The sequence below is a fragment of the Oncorhynchus gorbuscha genome, linkage group LG23 (genome assembly GCF_021184085.1).
Source record: "Oncorhynchus gorbuscha isolate QuinsamMale2020 ecotype Even-year linkage group LG23, OgorEven_v1.0, whole genome shotgun sequence".
In the NCBI taxonomy this organism is placed as follows: domain Eukaryota; kingdom Metazoa; phylum Chordata; class Actinopteri; order Salmoniformes; family Salmonidae; genus Oncorhynchus; species Oncorhynchus gorbuscha.
In genome coordinates this window covers 40,741,368-40,762,327 of record NC_060195.1, presented here as the reverse complement: position 1 = coordinate 40,762,327, position 20,960 = coordinate 40,741,368, and the positions used below count along the sequence as shown (strand labels likewise).

The 20,960-nt window shown below is 42.3% G+C and overlaps 2 protein-coding genes across 2 annotated transcripts; both read left to right on the top strand.

The window, feature by feature from the left end:
* The first annotated feature begins 1,186 nt into the window (after positions 1–1,186).
* Positions 1,187–14,065, top strand: ltc4s (leukotriene C4 synthase). The gene is made up of 5 exons (XM_046323747.1): positions 1,187–1,302; positions 1,567–1,666; positions 9,922–9,992; positions 12,740–12,821; positions 13,307–14,065. Exons 1-5 carry the CDS (start codon positions 1,245–1,247, stop codon positions 13,467–13,469), a joined length of 474 nt encoding a protein of 157 aa, XP_046179703.1. The 5' UTR covers positions 1,187–1,244; the 3' UTR covers positions 13,470–14,065.
* A 3,601-nt stretch (positions 14,066–17,666) lies between these two features.
* Positions 17,667–19,227, top strand: LOC124011018 (protein chibby homolog 1-like). Its single transcript, XM_046323936.1, has 2 exons — positions 17,667–17,728; positions 18,590–19,227. Exons 1-2 carry the CDS (start codon positions 17,693–17,695, stop codon positions 19,148–19,150), a joined length of 597 nt encoding a protein of 198 aa, XP_046179892.1. The 5' UTR covers positions 17,667–17,692; the 3' UTR covers positions 19,151–19,227.
* The last annotated feature ends 1,733 nt before the right edge of the window (positions 19,228–20,960 follow it).

Sequence of the window (20,960 nt, the reverse complement as noted above, 5' to 3'; positions counted from 1 at the left end):
AACAGGATGCATCTGAGCTCAATTTCGAGTCTCATAGCAAAGGGTCTGAATACTTATGTAAATAAGGTATTTCTATTTTTACTTTAATACATTTGCAAAAACTTAATTTTGCTTTGTTTATTATGGGGTATTGTGTGTAGATTGAGGATTTTTAATTTATCAATTGTAGAATAAGGCGGTAACAAAGTGGAACAAGTCAAAGGGTCTGAATACTTTCCGAATGCACTGTACGTGGACTCATGAAACAGCCTGCTCCTGGACCCTTGTACTTGCACAACATGCAATTCAATCATATATGGCTACCATGTGCGTCCAATTTTTCAAAAGTTAACTGATTTGGATTTTGGCAATAGGTTAGGATTAATTGTTAGAATTGGGGTTTTCAAAATGTAAAAATGAGATGCTGATCCCCTGAATAGGAATTCATATTTGGTAGTCTAATCTGACCTTTAAATCAGGATTAAATGATGTTTTTGCATTTTTCAAAACTGAAGGTACTGATTAGGATAGTTTTGAAGCTGAAATTCAGGATGATCTTGATCCCACTTGAAGGGTGGATTCGGGGTGTACTTAGAAAGGTGAAAGGCACAACAACCAAGAAATGTCTGACTAAAGTGAAGTTAAAAATATATAATTACTTTCTTACATCTGATAACTAAATGTTCATTATGTTAAATTGACCGCAGTATAAGTATGTGGTCAGTTGCTAGGCTACATTTGAGAAGTTTCAAATGTGTGTACTTTTTAAGTGATATACAGGCACTTTAAAAAAAAAAAAGAATTACCTTTTATTCGTGTAGTTTACACTATCTTTCCCTATGACAGTGTAGAAGTAGTACCATAACCTGTCCGGTTGAGGGCAAGGCGTAATCCTGTTCAAAGCTCTGAAAAGCTGTATTATGTGATCTTGATATTGTGGTATCTGATCAGAATGAGACTATTTATTTTCTGAAAAAGTCTTAACAGCCACATCGATCTGATCCTGGATGGCTTAAAAGAGGATTACAGAATCAAGATCATTCTGATCCAGAATAAAAGTTTTGCAAGATAAAAAATAATAATATCACCCCTGGTTACCAACAGAAGCATCCCAATAGATAATAAATTACCCTAATGATAAAGGCAACTCAAATCAGGAAGTTGCCGCCTCTCCCCTGAGTTGACACCGAATGGTCTACTCAGTCAGAGAAACAGTTTGCATCTGAACACCAGGTTGAAAGGAGAGTCACTTTTAGCTCGAAGACATGCTGGATCAGGTAGTGCTCATTGCAGGAGTAACGGTGTTGGGTGTGTTAGAGCAAGGTAAGTTGATCATATTTTCTTTCTATAAAAAGTGCCGTGCTTTTATGATAAACCTGTGGTCATTATCATAGTTCTAGTAATTAAGTGAACTTGTATCACAATGTATGTAACATTGTAAATGTTAACCTGTGGCAGAAAATGCATATCTTCTCAAAAGATCGGATTCTTTGTGTGTTGGTACAATTTCCTTGTCAAGAAGTGTGTGGGGAAACTATTTTTCAGATTTTTATAACATGGATTTTGTGATGTGTGTTTTTGTTGTAGCTTACTTCTCTCTACAGGTGATTTACGCCAGACGCAAGTACTCGGTCTCCCCACCCAGCACCTCAGGGCCTCCAGAGTTTGAGAGAGTCTTCAGAGCTCAGTACGTCTGTTAGATCTGAAATGACAAATGTCTGCAATTAATACCGATTTCTTTACTTCATTTCCCCAAATATAATTTGGTCTCCTTGAGTTGTTTATTAGTTCAAAGAAATCACCCCAGCCAGTTGTCCCAGTTGAGTGTTATTTATTATATGTGATCAAACAGGAAACAGCACGTTAGTTGTGCAGGGCTTAATGATGTTGATGGTCAAATCTGTGGCATGATAACAAGTGTTAGATTTAACATTTACATTTAAGTCATTTAGCAGACGCTCTTATCCAGAGCGACTTACAAATTGGTGCATTCACCTTATGACATCCAGTGGAACAGCCACTTTACAATAGTGCATCTAAATCTTTTAAGGGGGGGAGGGGGGGGTGAGAAGGATTACTTTATCCTATCCTAGGTGAGGTTTCAGGTGTCTCCGGAAGGTGGTGATTGACTCCGCTGTCCTGGCGTCGTGAGGGAGTTTGTTCCACCATTGGGGAGCCAGCGCAGCGAACAGTTTTGACTGGGCTGAGTGGGAACTGTACTTCCTCAGTGGTAGGGAGGCGAGCAGGCCAGAGGTGGATGAACGCAGTGCCCTTATTTGGGTGTAGGGCCTGATCAGAGCCTGGAGGTACTGAGGTGCCGTTCCCCTCACAGCTCTGTAGGCAAGCACCATGGTCTTGTAGCGGATGCGAGCTTCAACTGGAAGCCAGTGGAGAGAGCGGAGGAGCGGGGTGACGTGAGAGAACTTGAAGGTTGAACACTAGACGGGCTGCGGCGTTCTGGATGAGTTGTAGGGGTTTAATGGCACAGGCAGGGAGCCCAGCCAACAGCGAGTTGCAGTAATCCAGACGGGAGATGACAAGTGCCTGGATTAGGACCTGCGCCGCTTCCTGTGTGAGGCAGGGTCGTACTCTGCGGATGTTGTAGAGCATGAACCTACAGGAACGGGCCACCGCCTTGATGTTAGTTGAGAACGACAGGGTGTTGTCCAGGATCACGCCAAGGTTCTTAGCGCTCTGGGAGAAGGACACAATGGAATTGTCAACCGTGATGGCGAGATCATGGAACGGGCAGTCCTTCCCGTGGAGGAAGAGCAGCTCCGTCTTGCCGAGGTTCAGCTTGAGGTGGTGATCCGTCATCCACACTGATATGTCTGCCAGACATGCAGAGATGCGATTCGCCACCTGGTCATCAGAAGGGGGAAAGGAGAAGATTAATTGTGTGTCGTCTGCATAGCAATGATAGGAGAGACCATGTGAGGTTATGACAGAGCCAAGTGACTTGGTGTATAGCGAGAATAGGAGAGGGCCTAGAACAGAGCCCTGGGGGACACCAGTGGTGAGAGCGCGTGGTGAGGAGACAGATTCTCGCCACGCCACCTGGTAGGAGCGACCTGTCAGGTAGGACGCAATCCAAGCGTGGGCCGCGCCGGAGATGCCCAACTCGGAGAGGGTGGAGAGGAGGATCTGATGGTTCACAGTATCGAAGGCAGCCGATAGGTCTAGAAGGATGAGAGCAGAGGAGAGAGAGTTAGCTTTAGCGGTGCGGAGCGCCTCCCTGATACAGAGAAGAGCAGTCTCAGTTGAATGACTAGTCTTGAAACCTGACTGATTTGGATCAAGAAGGTCATTCTGAGAGAGATAGCGGGAGAGCTGACCAAGGACGGCACGTTCAAGAGTTTTGGAGAGAAAAGAAAGAAGGGATACTGGTCTGTAGTTGTTGACATCGGAGGGATCGAGTGTAGGTTTTTTCAGAAGGGGTGCAACTCTCGCTCTCTTGAAGACGGAATGGACGTAGCCAGCGGTCAGGGATAAGTTGATGAGCGAGGTGAGGTAAGGGAGAAGGTCTCTGGAAATGGTCTGGAGAAGAGAGGAGGGGATAGGGTCTAGCGGGCAGGTTGTTGGGCGGCCGGCCGTCACAAGACGCGAGATTTCATCTGGAGAGAGAGGGGAGAAAGAGGTCAGAGCACAGGGTAGGGCAGTGTGAGCAGAACCAGCGGTGTCGTTTGACTTAGCAAACGAGGATCGGATGTCGTCGACCTTCTTTTCAAAATGGTTGACGAAGTCATCTGCAGAGAGGGAGGAGGATTCAGGAGGGAGGAAAAGGTGGCAAAGAGCTTCCTAGGGTTAGAGGCAGATGCTTGGAATTTAGAGTGGTAGAAAGTGGCTTTAGCAGCAGAGACAGAGGAGGAAAATGTAGAGAGGAGGGAGTGAAAGGATGCCAGGTCCGCAGGGAGGCGAGTTTTCCTCCATTTCCGCTCGGCTGCCCGGAGCCCTGTTCTGTGAGCTCGCAATGAGTCGTCAAGCCACGGAGCGGGAGGGGAGGACCGAGCCGGCCTGGAAGATAGGGGACATAGAGAGTCAAAGGATGCAGAAAGGGAGGAGAGGAGGGTTGAGGAGGCAGAATCAGGAGATAGGTTGGAGAAGGTTTGAGCAGAGGGAAGAGATGATAGGATGGAAGAGGAGAGAGTAGCGGGGGAGAGCGAGCGAAGGTTGGGACGGCGCGATACCATCCGAGTAGGGGCAGTGTGGGAAGTGTTGGATGAGAGCGAGAGGGAAAAGGATACAAGGTAGTGGTCGGAGACTTGGAGGGGAGTTGCAATGAGGTTAGTGGAAGAACAGCATCTAGTAAAGATGAGGTTGAGCGTATTGCCTGCCTTGTGAGTAGGGGGGGAAGGTGAGAGGGTGAGGTCAAAAGAGGAGAGGAGTGGAAAGAAGGAGGCAGAGAGTTTGTGACTTACATCGGTGCATACTAGCTAACACTTATTTATATACAGCAATCATATACCACATCCCAGAAAGCCCCTCAGTCCCTAACATGTACATATACCCACATGTATAAATCAGGAATGTACAGGAAACGTGTACACATTGTAAAATTATTCAAATAGAATACCGTTTTCAGAACGTGACTTAGCCCTTGCACTTTTTTTTCCAGAAACGGAAAATATTTATTAGTATTCATCAATAAGTCGATACTGTTGCTCAAACATAGCACATTCATAATTTGTATACATTAATTTTCTTTAAAAAAAGATTCTCAGGTACTTGTGTACTTTTATAGCCAGTAGTTATGAAAGTAGAGCTCATGAGCCAAAAGTGGTACCCGAAAATGGTGTACTACATCATACATGTGTACCATGTCATTGCTCCGCCTCTCGCTCTGCTGTGTGTGCAACCTTACGAGCTGTCACTCAAATGGAGAGGGCCCGAAGCTCAGAACTCTAATTGCTTGGGGGCTGGCCCATGTAGGGGGGAAAGGGTTAGAAAAACAGTCTTTCAAATGAGGGATTTCGTGGCTAATTGAGGTAAAAATAGTAATTCTGCTCATAGATTATCTCATGTTTATAAACTGGATGGTCAGAGGCCTTGAATGCTGATTGGCTGACAGCCATGGTATATCAGACCATATACCACAGTTTTGAGAGAACATATACATTGTTATTTCTCTAATTACATTGGTAACCAGTTTATAATAGCAATAAGGCATCTCAGGGAGGTTTGTGGTATATGACCAATATACCACGGCTAAGAGCTGTGTCCATATACCACACTCCTACCCCTTGCATTACATTTTCATACTGGTGAGACCTGATGTTCGCGATCTCCCCATGTCTGCAAGCGGGGCCAATAACAACCCCTTATGGTCATTGGAATTGAACCAACTAAAAAGAGTGCTTGAATATTAAAAACTGTTAGCAGAATTAAGTTCTCAGGGTTCATGAACTGAACTTCAATTAAAATACTCAGTCTGTCCCCAGAGTTTAAGTTTCTGGGGGAAATGAAACAGACCAGTCAAAAATAGTCAGTGATGTTTATTCTCGAACTCTCCTTATCATTTCTGGTACATTGGTCTATTTACCTCACATTTCGTCAAATGTCCCTCAGACACAATGGCAACATAGTTCACAAGTCTTCTCACACTGTCTGCCACCTGTTAAACAATCTACTACAAGCCCAAGGTCTCTCCCACCCTGAGTGGAGACAGAATGTCCTGTAAGGAACACAGTATTCCAGCCAGTCTGACAATAGCTCCATTTGTTTCTAACAAGGAACAGAAAGTCCTTGTTCTAATTATTGACTAAAACTACACATATATTTAGTCAAAGGTGTTTTGAGGTTCTTAAAGTACTTGAATTTTGCACTCTGAAATTCAAGTACTGGAATACCTTGAAAATCTGACATTTTCTGAAATTGGTACTTGAAATTTGTTTTTCATCCCTGTTAGTGAGCATTTCTCCTTTGCCAAGATAATCCATCCACCTGACAGGTGTGGCATATCAAGAAACTGATTAAACAGCATGATCATTTATTTAAAAATGTTTGCTCCTTTGCACCCCAGTATCTACTTGCACATTCATCTTCTGCACATCTATCACTCCAGTGTTTAATTGCTTAATTGTAATTAACTTGTGCTGGGGACAGTAAAAGTCCACACAATGCCACAGATGTCTCACGCTTTGAAGGAATGTGCAATTGTCATGCTGACTGCAGGAATGTCCACTAGAGCTGTTTCCAGAGGATTTAATCGTAATTACTCTACCATAAACCCTCCCTAACCCGGACGACGCTAGGCTAACTGCGCCACCCGGGAGGCATAAAGCCATTTTGTGGGGAATAACCCATTCTGATTGGCTGGGCTCCCAAATGGGTGGGCCTATGCCCTCCCAGGCACTACCAAGTCATGTGAAATCCATAGATTTGGGCATAATACATTTATTTCAATTGACTGATTTCATTATGAACCATAACTCTGTTAAACAGTTAATTTTTCTGGTTGCGTTTATATTTTTGTAAAAGTCTGCCTGGCAGAATATTTATTTTTACTTTTTTATTTATTTGATTTCATCTTTATTTAACCAGGTAGGCTAGTTGAGAACAAGTTCTCATTTACAACTGCGACCTCGCCGATAAAGCAAAGCAGTGCGACACAAACAACACAGTTACACATGGAATAATCAAACACACTCAATAACGCAATAGAAAAAAAAATGTCTATATACAGTGTGTGCAAATTAGGTAAAATGAGGGAGGTAAAGGCAATAAATAGGCCATAGTGGCGAAATAATTACAGTTTAGCAATTAAACACTGGAGTGATAGATGTGCAGAAGATGAATGTGCAAGTAGAGATACTGGGGTGCAAAGGAGCAAACATTTCTGAAATAAATAACAGTTTGGGGATTGGCTATTTACCGATGGGCAATGTGCAGTGATCTGTGAGCTACTCTGACAGCTGGTTCTTAAAGTTAGTGAGGGATATATGAGTCTCCAGCTTCTGTGATTTTTGCAGTTCGTTCAGCAGATAACTGAAAGGAAAGGTGTTCAAAGAGGAATTGGCTTCGGGGGTGACCAGTGAAATATACCTGCTGGAGCAAGTGCTACGGGTTGGTGCTGCTATGGTGACCAGTGAGCTGAGAGAAGACGGGGCTTTACCTAGCAAAGAATTACAGATGACCTGGAGCCAGTGGGTTTGGTGACGAATATTAAGTGAGGGCCAGCCAACGAGAGCATACAGGTGGCAGTGGTGGGTAGTATACGGGGCTTTGGTGACAAAACGTATGGCTCTGTGATCCAATTTGCTGAGCAGAGTGTTGGAGGCTATTTTGTAAATGACATCGCCAAAGTCGAGGATTGGCTATCCTGCCAAGTTTTACAAGGGTGTGTTTTGGCAGCATGAGTGAAGGATGCTTTGTTCCGAAATAGGAAGCCGATTCTAGATGTAATTTTGGATTGGTGATGTTTAATGTGAGTCTGGAAGGAGAGTTTACAGTCTAACCAGACACCTAGGTATTTGTAGTTGTCCACATATTCTAAGTCAGAACCGTCCAGAGTAGTGATGCGTACAGGTGCGGGCAGCGATTGGTTGAAAAGCATGCATTTAGTTTTACTTGCATTTAAGAGCAGTTGGAGGCCACGGATGTAGAGTTGTATGGCATTGAAGCTCGTCTAGAGGTTAGTTATTAACAATGTCCAAAGAAAGGCCAGAAGTAAACAGAATGGTGTCGTCTGCGTAGATGTTGATCAGAGAATCACTAGCAACTAGAGCGAAATTGTTGATGTGTACAGAGAAAATAATCTGTCTGAGAATTGAACCCTGTGGCACCCCATAGAGACTGCCAGAGGTCCAGACAACAGACCCTCCGAACTCTATCAGAGAAGTAGTGGTGAACCAGGCGAGTCAGTCATTTGAGAAACAATGGCTGTTGAGTCTGCTGATAAGAATGTGGCTATTGACAGTCTCGAAAGCCTTGGCCAGGTAAATGAATAAGCTGCACAGCATTGTCTCTTATCGATGGCGGTTATATCGTTTAGGACTTTGAGCGTGGCTGAGGTGCACACATGACCATGGTATTTGCCAGACTCAGCCAGTGATGTAGTAGAGGGTAAATGCCGTTTACACACCTTTTTTTATTTTGTTAATTATCATTTAAGCACTTATTATTGCGTTCCCAGCTTTGATCAACGCTCAGAAGCCTTCTTGATCTGACAAACACTGTATAGCTAGCTCTGCAAACGAGTGAAGCCATCTATGCTCGTTATGTAGGCCGTCATTGTAAATAAGAACGTGTTCTCAACTGATCTGCCTAAATAAAGGTTCAATTTTTTTTTTCAAGTAAGCCTGCTCCCCCGGATTTTCCTTGTTAGCGTCGCATTCATTCACTACACTGCACAACGGGAAATTCCGCCCACGACATAAACGATGTTAAAAATAACTACCTTATTCCAGGTCAGTGTGGGAAAGTAGCAGTGAGACGCCGCTGACAGTGGGAATGTGTTTAACCTCCCTCGACTCTTGCCGTGTCAACATACTTCCCCCAAATAAAAGCATTGACTCTCGGAAAATGTGTACAACACTCTAGTCAGTCTACCTAGTTAGGTAGCTCAAGAACTCTGGCTGTTACCTCTCTAGCTAGCGTTACCTGGCTATGACTAGCTGGTTAGAAGGATGCAGTTGGAAGCTAACGTTGCCTGGCCTCAGCAGGAGCAGTTGACTGAAATTAAGTCAGCTAGCTATAATCAAAAGATGGGCTATAAATTGTCGTAACAAAACACATTTTCTTTCTAGCGAGTAGTGAGACAGTTGTGAGTCGGGCTATGGAGGAAAATGAGACGGAGGAAGCATTGAAGCAAGCAGGGAGAGAGGTTAGTTGTACAGTGGTTTTATTTAACTTGGCAAGTCAGTTAAGAACACATTTGTATTTACACTGACGGCCTACCAAAAGGCCTCTTGCGGGGACAGGGGCTGAGATTAAAAATACAGGACAAAACACACATCACGACAAGAGACAACACTACATGGAGACCTAAGACATTATTTGGCACCGACAACAGCAAAGGGCAAGAAGGTAGAGACAATACATAACGCGAAGCCGCCACAATTGTCAGTGCCCATGGTTGAGTCGGAATGAAGAGATTGAGATCAAACTGTTTTGAGTGTTTGTTCCAGTCGCTAGCTGCAGCGAACTGAAGACGAGTGACCCAGGAAAGTGTGCGCTTTGGGGACTTTTAGCAGAATGGGTCCCATGTGAGGTCCCCTAAAATTTAAATAGGGTTCCCTGAGAGAATATTTTATTTTATCAAACACATGAACTTGTTTCTCTTCAAATGGGTATAGAATGCATCATTTTAGAGGGCCCTTTACGCTGTCGGTAATTCACTTTCATGACATGTTGGGACAGCCTGTGGGACCTAAAATGTCGTGTGAAATAAAGACAATTTCATGTACACTGAAAAAAATATATAAACGCAACATGCAACAATTTCAAAGATTTTACTGTTTACAGTTCATATAAGGAAATCAGTCAACATCAATACTGATTTACCATCATGTATGTAGTAAACAAGTAGTGAAACACGCATTGTTGATTAGAACTTGTAAGGTTATGATGAATAGTAAAAATAATAATCATGATGTTGTGGCGATATAATGCCATCTGGTGGCGACTAGAAACTATTGCATGAGAGGAGCTATTACAACTTGATGGTCCTTGAAAATAAATATTAGTAGTAGCCCTTGAATTTGACTTGCAACTGTCTGTTTGAACCCAGGAATATTTACCCAAATACATTGCAAGATAATTTGGTCAAGAAAAATGTTATAATCAGAAATGGCATGCCCAAAAGCAACCGCATTTGCCACCTCGGTCAAGAAAAATGGATTTAATGTTTGCCTAAAAGCTGCCACATTTGTAGAATTGCCCATATGTGCTTGCTATGCATTTTTCAATGATTCTTGGATGGATTTTTGTGTTTTGTTTCTTTAGAGCCAACTGCTCTGAATATTTCCCAATCTTCATCATCATCCTATGGGTGTCTGGACTCTTCTTCAGCCAAGGTAGGCACCCAAAATACATTCTCTGCTGCTTCAGTGCACCCACAGAGCCCCATGCCTTTTCTGACAATTTCACTGAATGTTTTTATAGTGACTTCCTCTTTGAGTCAAGTTGACTCCCATTGAGGAAATGAAAAGAAGATTTTATGTTTGACGACAGGCAGACATGGGCAAAAGATACACTGCTCAAAAAAAATAAAGGGAACATTAAAATAACACATCCTAGATCTGAATGAATGAAATATTATTATTAAATACTTTTTTCTTTACATAGTTGGATGTGCTGACAACAAAAACACAAATTATCAACCCATGGAGGTCTGGATTTGGAGTCACACTCAAAATTAAAATGGAAAACCACACTACAGGCTGATCCAACTTTGTAATGTCCTTAAAACATGTCAAAATGAGGCTCAGTAGTGTGTGTGGCCTCCACGTGCCTGTATGACCTCCCTACAATGCCTGTGCATGCTCCTGATGAGGTGGCGGATGGTCTCCTGAGGGATCTCCTCCCAGACCTGGACTAGAGCATCCGCCAACTCCTGGACAGTCTGTGGTGCAACGTGGCATTGGTGGATGGAGCGAGACATGATGTCCCAGATGTGCTCGATTGGATTCAGGTCTGGGGAACGGGCGGGCCAGTTCATAGCATCAATGCCTTCCTCTTTCAGGAATTGCTGACACACTCCAGCCACATGAGGTCTAGCATTGTCTTGCATTAGAAGGAACCCAGGGCCAACCGCACCAGCATATGGTCTCACAAGGGGTCTGAGGATGTCATCTCGGTACCTAATGGCAGTCAGGCTACCTCTGGCGAGCACATAGAGGGCTGTGCGGCCCCCCCAAAGAAATGCCACCCCACACCATGACTGACCCACCGCCAAACCGGTCATGCTGGAGGATGTTGCAGGCAGCAGAACGTTCTCCATGGAGTCTCCAGACTGTCACGTCTGTCACATGTGCTCAGTGTGAACCTGCTTTCATCTGTGAAGAGCACAGGGCGCCAGTGGCGAATTTGACAATCTTGGTGATCTCTGGCAAATGCCAAACGTCCTGCACGGTGTTGGGCTGTAAGCACAACCCCCACCTGTGGACGTCGGGCCCTCATACCACCCTCATGGAGCCTGTTTCTGACCGTTTGAGCAGACACATGCACATTTGTGGCCTGCTGGAGGTCATTTTGCAGGGCTCTGGCAGTGCTCCTCTTGCACAAAGGCGGAGGTAGCGGTCCTGCTGCTGGGTTGTTGCCCTCCTACGGCCTCCTCCACATCTCCTGATGTACTGGCCTGTCTCCTGGTAGCGCCTCCATGCTCTGGACACTACGCTGACAGACACAGCAAACCTTCTTGCCACAGTTCACATTGATGTTCCATCCTGGATGAGCTGCACTACCTGAGCCACTTGTGTGGGTTGTAGACTCCGTCTCATGCTACCACTAGAGTGAAAGCACCGCCAGCATTCAAAAGTGACCAAAACATCAGCAAGGAAGCATAGGAACTGAGAAGTGGTCTGTGGTCACCACCTGCAGAACCACTTCTTTATTGGGGGTGTCTTGCTAATTGCCTATAATTTCCACCTGTTGTCTATTCCATTTGCACAACAGCATGTGCAATTTATTGTCAATCAGTGTTGCTTCCTAAGTGGACAGTTTGATTTCACAAGTGTGATTGACTTGGAGTTACATTGTGTTGTTTAAGTGTTCCCTTTATTTTTTTGAGCAGTGTATATAAATATATGTTTTTACAAGATTCTAATACTCTAATGATACCAATGTATCAAAAATTAAAAGCTAAATAATTTTGTATTGGATCTAGATGAAATACAGGTATTTTGTATATTCAAGCATTTTCTAACATGCCTTCACTGCAAAAACATTCTCAGTAATGGGGCGGGGGCAAAATTACTTGCTATAAATAACTAATATTTGGTTGTTTATCAACCTTAGCTGACTAAGTCGCTCTGGATAAGAGTGTCTGCTAAATGAACAAACTGTACATGTAGAAATGAACAATTGCAAAGCACACTGGGTATTTATTATTGGTCATTTGTTTTGGGGGTGGAGCATTGAGAGTAATACTAAACATGCTTTGCAGGTGTTCATTTTAACATTTACGTTTTGGTCATTTAGCAGACACCCTTATCACACCATAGTGCAATTAGACTTCTGATACCGATGCCAGGACGCCACAATTGTGAGCCGCTGTAAAAAATGGTTATTGAAAACTATTTTGAAAATATACTAATCTTGTTACGAAATACATTGGATTCTAGTTAAGGCCATTAACAAAAATGACATATTTCAAAAGCCATTAAATGTGTATTTCAAATACATGTAACAGAAATACTGCCAATCTCTGACAGGCACGGTCTGTTGACTTGGAATACAAATATAACCGATACATTGCCGTTGATTCTTGAAGAGTATAACTTACAAATGTCTCATGAGCTTAGTTCAACTGTCTCACTCCATCACAAGCCAATAATATAAGCTTGTTTTACTCCATTGTTTGAAGTATGTAATTGTTAACAAACACTGTAAAGCCACAAAATATGATTAAAACTGTTCTTTTGATATCATGGATGGCCAGTCCTTGCATCCATAGCTCCATATCTGAATTTGAGAGTGGTTTCTCCTGCCCCCATCCCTCAGCTGTTTACTGAAAGAAGTGGCGGATTGACCGCTTTGTTGTTTAATTCTCAGATTTCCCTTTTAATTGCTAAATTATGATATTTTTCTCTTCATCACCTAGGTCTGTCAGCACTATGTGGGCTCCTATACCTGTACGGGCGCTACCAGTACTTCAGGGGCTATGCTAAATCGGCACATGGACGGTAATGACCTATCGGTTTGTCCCTCGGGGCCTGTTCCTATAATTATGCCTCATTTCTTGGCATTGCAGATCATCGTTATGTTCCTTGGCATTACATGTCTGGAGTATTAGATCATTGATTCTCAAGAGAGTAAGGAGTGATTTCATTTTGATGTATAGGGTCAGAATCCTTGTTCCCTCATAATAAATAGCAGCAGATGCCTTCTACATGTGGATACCAGAGCCTTCTTTTTGCAGAGTTGTCAAAATGGGGTGGTCTGTTTTCTATTATCTGGAGGCTTGAACATTTTCTCAACTGTCACTTTCCCCTATTTGTCCCATAGGATTATATATATTTTTTCTGAAAAGTTGAATCTTGTATTCTGTACAAATTAATTTGGTTGTGTTTAGTCAATATACTCCAAACCAACAATATCAATAGTCATTGTTTCTTTATTATGCAATGCTTTGCTGAGAATTTTATTTTCTCTTTCTTGCTCTTCCCAGACTAGCCCCTCTGTATTTCAGTGCCAAGGTTCTGTGGGTTCTGATCGGGTTCTCCGTCCTGGGGATTCTGGGTTCTATGTGTCGGTTCTACCTGGATCTGGACCTGAAGCAGCTCGCCAGCTCTGTCCTCGACCTGACTGAGGAAGAGGGTGGGGGACCTTAAGGGATGAGCAGGAGGAGAAGAGCTTAAAGGAGAGATGATGGGATACACTAACAACTGTAGACAAGCTACCTTCATTGCCAAATCAAGACAACAAAATGGATTGGTTGATTGAAGTAGGGAAAGATGTGTTCCAACCTTGAGCTGCAGGTTTGAAATAATAGAAGTGTCTGGTCTAGGCCTATCGTAGGCTATTTCACGAACTGCTTGTGTGCCATTTAGACTGAGGTTACAGTCCCCCTAAACCAAGGCATGTTTCAGACTGAAATATGGAACAAAAACATTTTTTTGATGAAAACAAACAGGGTAGGCCTATCCATTAATTAGTAAAGTTAGTTTCATCTTTTCCAAAAACCTGCATTCCAAGTGATAGCTCATATCAAACACAGCCAAAAGAAACCCACATTTGGCAGGTGTTATCAAATGGTTAAGAAGGGAAACATTTAAGCTTTCTAATGCTGTTAACTGTATGTTTTTTTAATTAACAACAAATCAATACATAAAGCACATGAGGGGGAACACAAGCATACATAGATTACAAACAATGGACAATCGAGCTAGGGGGTACAATATCACATTACAATTACACAAGGACCTTAAGGGCCATGCATATACTTACAATTCTAACAGCTTTTTTGTTAGTAGAGCATTTAACCGTCTTAAAAATACAGTTCGATTTATTTTTGTAGGATACGAAAATGTGGTTTTCTGTTTGTAAATTTACATTTGTGTATATGAAATTTGGCAAAAAGAATAATCAAATTAATTACATAAAAATGATTCCGCTTATTTCTATTGTATGTAAAGAATCCAAACAGTACATCTCTCCACAATAGTGTAAAATCTTCATAAATGTGTTCAATTATAAACCTACTGATGTCTTGCCACAGTTTTCTTACATGCAAACAATGCCAAAAAAGATGCACAACTGTTTCTGGGTGGTCATTACAAAAGGAGCAATTTTAGTTGATGTTTTCCTTAAACTTCTTCATATAGTGGTTGGCTGTTAACTGTATGTCTCATCTCATACTATTAAGCGGATTACTCATACTATTAAGCGAACAGTGATATTGATTTGAAAGAAGCACCTGTTTGGGTAGAGTGAGTCGCAGCTCAAATTGTGCTTGTAGTCCTTCATTTAGCAAACCACCTTGCAACTCCAGTAGGCCTAAGTGTTTTTCAATTTAGACAGAATATAGGCCTAAGCATTTTATTTAGTTGTCCAGTGTGCTGTCTGACTAGTGTGCTAGCTAGCCGGTGTGTTTAGTGTCATTAATTTGCCATAAGAAAAATGCTTGCGGAAAAAGCAACTCCCTTGCAAACATTATTGCCAAATAATAAAATGTAATCTTACTTCACTTGTCTACCATTAGGCTACTGTAGAAGGTTTAAAAGTATATAAATTATCCACATGTCCTTGTAAAATTAACATGCAATTTTTTTAACTGAAAGTGGTTAGACTGTTGTATGTGTGCTGATGCATCCAAACAATGTTAAAGCCCCATGCTTATTTTATTTTGAAATCATTGTATGTCTAAATCTGTTTATCTATTGAAAATAACTCAATATATTTATAATTTATTTCCCAGGGCCTCCTTTTGCCATTGAAATGTTCAGTCTGATATTGTGGGTGTGTTGATAAAAATGTAAAGATATTTACATACTCAGCCCTGATTGGTGGCTAGAATCATCTAGACCAGGGATGGGCAACTGGTGCCCCAGCCCTCCCTTTGTAGGCCCGCGGACCAATTTCCAAAGACCAAAGAAAATATTGTTGCGATCTAAACTTGCAGTAATCATGGTTGAATTACCAAACATTTCCCTCCACTCAATTACAAAATGTGTAGAATTGCAGTAAGTTAGCTGTAAAACTGCACATTTTTCTCTGCCCCATGGCAAAATGAGTAGAATTGCATGAAATTGTTTAGAAAATGGCTAAATCTTCTCTCCACTCCATTGCAAAATATGTAGATTTTCAGCAAACTTGCTTTAAAACTGCAAATTTTGCTTTGGCCTCAAAGGCTAGGGTCTGCTCTGACTGCATGTCTGGGTATGCAGACCCACGCCACTACGGCCTCCCAAGATGAGTTCAGATTTTTTGTGGCCCTCACCCCCATCGAAGTTGCCCATCCCCGGTCTAGACTTTCTCTATCCTACCCCATTCAAAGTAGGAGGATGCACATGCAAATAAAAAATGACTGGTCATTGGTCAGAATAATTCAATTCTGATGTCATTATCTGGACCTAAAATGCCATCTCACCTAAAGAAATATACTATACATTTTAACGATTAAATGGGCCAAATTCTGTGCATGTTAACTGACCATTTTATTTTGGGTAAGGTAAACATGACCTGTTTTTGGCCAATGGGCAAGTGCCTTTGAGAGCTGGATGGCCCAATGCAGCTGTTTCTATATCAATATAAAAAATATCTGCGTAACACATGAGTACCTTACAGTAATAGTTTTTCATTAAAATGGACCAAAATAGCTTTTTAGCTAAACTATTTTTCTAGCAAGAATTTTGCTACGAGTAACTTGGATTGGTCTTAGTGGGGAGGAGAATTTAATGAAGCTGTTATTAGCAGTGAGGTTAGGAACGCTGTTTTTGGTCTATTAACCAACTATTTGCCTGGTGATGTCAAGCCCAAGCTAAAGCCCATTCAAACAGGCTGATTAAAAGGTCCTGTGTAGATAGTTGCTTGTTGAAAATACAATCAGGAAATAACACTGATTCATTTTTTCACGTTTAATCAGCTTTTGAACAATATGATATAAAACACAGGGAAAACAGATTTTTGATTGCACTGGGCCTTTAATGACAAGTATATTGTGTGAAATGGTTTTTGGAATCCCCTGTTTTCCATTGGTGATTTCGTTTATGTTGTATGGCCCAGTGATCTGTGCTGGATCTTAAAGTGTTAAACCTCAACAACAACAAAAAACATTTGGATTACTGTTGATAATTGATATCTGCGAATCTGTAAATTTTTATTTGAATGCAATCTTTTGGTTCATTTGCACTCATTTACTTTGTATTGAAATTGTGTCTTCATAAATAAAGCAGCTAACTTTGTGAATGTTAAACATTAGTTATTCTATTTGTATTGAAGTTGGGTAGAAATTTGAAATAATTTGAGACCTATGCACATATGGAACACTAATGTGTTCGGGCTCCTCAAATCCTTCAGCTTTACCAGTTTGTCATTTGAGGAAAATCTGATTTAGTTTTAGGAAAAGACGATAACCACAGAGAGAACAGCATATGGTACCTTTTTATAGACTTAATTGGAGATGGGGGGGGGGGGGGGGGTGTTCAATTTAAGATGAGGGGATACAACACAGCTTCTGCTACGTCTGGATAGTCTTCACAGTGGAGTAATACTACTTTATTTATCCTGTAAATATGGACATTTTAAATTATTTGTAAGGGTTTGTTAATTTTGACTTGTTTTTGGATTTACATTTTTGTTTTTGCTTATTTCTGGTGGTTTTGACCCACATATTTGCAGTTGGACTGGCAGGTCACCTGTTCTTGGCTTTGCTAGCTGGCTAATATATATATATATATATATATATATATATATATATATTTTTTTTCAAATGATGCATCAACACTGGACCAGCTTTTTCGTTTGACCTGTCTGCTGGTTCCTGATCTTTTGAAATCATAGATTTGAAGAGTCCCCTGAGGCTTGAGAGGAATGGAAGATGCTGAGGCAGAGGGCTCGTAGTGAGGACGACTGGCTACGACACTGTTGTGTGGGGGAGCTTTCTGGTGCCCAGAGCTGCTGTATGGCACCAAGAGAGTGCCATACATTCTGAAGGAGAAGTCCAGTAGCTGAACCATCATCCTTCCTCTGATCAAACCATAAACTGTCCCTCCATCTTTGGAAGATGCATGCACTCAAAGATTTGGACTCTTATTGTTTGACCTAGCTATAGCTAGGCTACTCATGATGTATCCAATCCTTGTTGGGTTGTTTTTTTTTTTGCCTTTTGAAGCACTTTAAGATTGCTTTGAAAATAATTATAGAAAATGTAATTTAGGATTATTACTATCCAGGAGTCTTGCTGTACACTGGAATGATTCTAAATGTCATTGTCCTCCAACATTTCCATGCCGTTGCTATGGTGATGTGCAAAGATTCCGTACCATAACAGAATAATAAGTCATATCTATTCAGTTCTTTTCTCAAACCCAAGGCGCTAAACACCTTGAGAAGCATGAAAAGCATCAGAGAGGAGTGGCAGGAGGAGTGGGTAAGTTTATGATTAAGTCTTCATCTCCATTTGTGGTATTATTTTTTTTAAATAAAAAATTAAAAAATCCTTTCCACAACTTTGATCTTGTCTCACCGCTACAACTCCCCAACGGGCTCGGAAATGAAGGTTGTGTCAAGCTTCCTCCGAATTATGACTCGCCAAACCGCGCTTCTTAACACCCACCCGCTTAAACCGAAAGCCAGCCGCACCGATGTGTCGGAGGAAACCCTGTTCAACTGACAACGAGGTCAGTCTACAGGCTCCCTGCTTGCCACAAGGAGTCGCTAGAGCGCCATGGGCTAAGTGAATTTCCCCCCCCCCCCCATATCCACTAATCCTGGCGGCGCTGGGCCAATTGTGCGCCGCCACTATGGGATTCCTGATCACGGCCGGTTGTGATGCAGCCCGGGATCAAACCCTGGTCTGTAGTGACGCCTCTAGCTTGAATCAGATCAGGGCTGAATGGAAGAGGTGGTGCTTCTCTTGCCAAGACTTGAACTTCTACATTCACTTGAATGTATCCCAGAGGGGGAACTCTTAACTGGACACCACAAGTTTATGTATTGAGGGGCTGTTTGACTGTTAATACAAACTTTTTGGAGGAATGATTTTTTTTTTTACATTTGTGAATTCATGCAACATTCTGTACATAATGTGTGGTCAGGTGTTTTTAAAGCAGGGTTGGAGCAAAAGCATGCAGACCCTCGAAAGGAATGTTGTCTATCCCTGTCCTAGACGTTTAGGGACTATGGAAACACTGTTTTCAGTTCTCTTGTGCACAAAATGAATGTTGTGCAATGCATCATGCCTGCATTAGTGTAAAACATTCCCAGACAAATGTATTAAATGATTCACCAGGGCAGGAGCAAACACGGCGCAAGAACCCGAGATGAGCCAGAGCGCCGCCCCAAGATATCCATATTCAGAGAGATGTGGGATAAACTGGGGACCCCGTCGACGGCCCTCCGCTCCCCAGGCAACTGGAACCCCAAACTCCCACCCGCCAGGCTCGATGCCTCCCTTTCTTCACTCTACAACCTTGACTTCAACTCCCGTGAAACCGAGCTGGGGCCCGATTACGCCCCTCTGGCCCTCACCCTGGGGGGCCACAGCCTCATCTTCCAGGAGGGCCAGTGGCTGTTGCAGCAGACGCCCCAAGGGGCCAAGGTCCGGAGTCCAAAGGCAGGGGACCGAACCCGCATCCGCCGCCTGAAGAATAAGAACCGGGAGTTACAGGAGGAGAATAATGCCCTGAAGATCCGGGTGGAACTGTTGATGGACATGCTGGCAGAGACCACAGCCCGGCTTCAGGGCTCTGATCCTGGGGAGGGGGGCAGCCAGGACAGCCTAGCAGTACCACAAACACCCCAGATGAAAAGGGCAAGCTTCCAGATACGTTCTACTAAAAGAAAGTCCTAAAAAAGTATGATAACAGTGGGACTGTGTGAAGTGGATGAAATGGTTCCTGCTGGACGAATAAACGGAGGTTGACTGTCATCTGTTTCATTGGACTTGGTGTTGTTTTTTTGAATGATAAGTATTTGACTGGCAATTCTATCCTGTGCAAGTGTGTTGGTGGTAGGGCAGCTTTATACCACTGCTGATGCATAGTTGTCTGCTGAGTGCTTTCGGGTGTGTGGTGGACTGATGTGAAATGAGGCGGTAGACACCAGGTTTTTCGCTTTCAATTGGCTGACACAGATCATTAGCCAGGATGTGCTATGTAAAAAAAACATTTGTGATCCCTCTAACTTTTCAGTTGGACATTGCAACGAAAATGTATTGCGTCCCATATCTTTCACTTTTGCTTTGCCCCAAAGCATGGCTGTCATTGAACACCATTAGTTTGACTGAGTTTTGGATGTGTCATTTCGGTCAGTTTGGAAGCACCTTTAGTCAATTGTTGTGTACTGGTTTGTCCAGGAACAGTATGGTGCACAGATGCTGTGGTGGTTACACCATAACTGATGTCACATTAGCTCTTATTTTCCCTTAGAACTGTGGGTAAAAAGACATCTGTGCCAATGGACTTCCTGTCTGAAATGAAGCTTTTCCACACTGTGTTCCACAGCTGACACACACATTCTAAACATCATGATCTAATTTACAAGTATTGTATTGATGTTTAGAAGCATAATTCATTTCTCATTGATACTGTATGTACATCACACTAACCCTATTGATACCCTGTTTGGAATTTTGCACAACCATAACGGGCAGCTTTCAAGGTTCAATCGGGTCTCCGGTCTATGTAACTACAGCTTATAGACCCAGGTGGACCCGACCATGGCTCTGCATAGCCTTATAGCATATTTATTTTACGCTAATAAGGTGAATTTATTGAATTATAGGCCTAGCCAACATATATATATATATAAAGACATATTAGTTAACCAGAAGAGCAACTTCGCTGATTAACAATCTTTGGTCACTCGGGTCCAATCGGGTTTGTGTCCCCCTTGAGGGGGGAATAATTTTTTTTAAACAATCTGGTTCCGGACTAATTGTCATCAGCTCCGTCCGGGCCCAACTTTTTGGACCGGGGGAGTCCTACATTGCATCCCCAAAAGACCGGTAATCCCATTCCCCCTCAAACAACTGGGATGCGTCTGCAGAAAGATATTAAATCAGAGAGAAGAAAAAGAGAGGAAACGTTTGTAGCTTGTGCCAGCATGGAGAAAATCTGTGGCGCTTCCTCCTCTGAAGTCCTGTGAACATTCAGCTCATCCAGAGTTTACTGCGATCGGGTCTTGATATGCCCTCAACTGCTCTTAGTGAAGGAATTGCTTATAAAATCCAGATAAAACTCGAGGTTGACTGACAAAGAAATAATCCGTTTTGGTAGAGACTTGGACATTTATCTTTTAAGTCATTACATTTATACAAATATATATATATATTTCAATGATACATTTTTCATGAAATGCTGACGCCATCATTTACACTGCAGCTTTATGCTCATTTTGTCAGTTATAAACGTTTGCTTTCAGTTGGAAGATAACAGAACCCATTCTCTCATCCTAAGTGGAATGTAAGTACTCCATTGAGAGACAATTTGCAGGCATGTGAAGAATGCATCGGTTTGAACGGTCTTATATTTAGCTAATATTATCGAATCAACCGCGATGCTAAAAGAAATAGGTTGTCTGTGGAATGCTCAAACCTGAATTGAAACCAAGGATTCACTTTTTGAACAATGGAGAGGACATGCAAGAGGAAGCCATTTTCA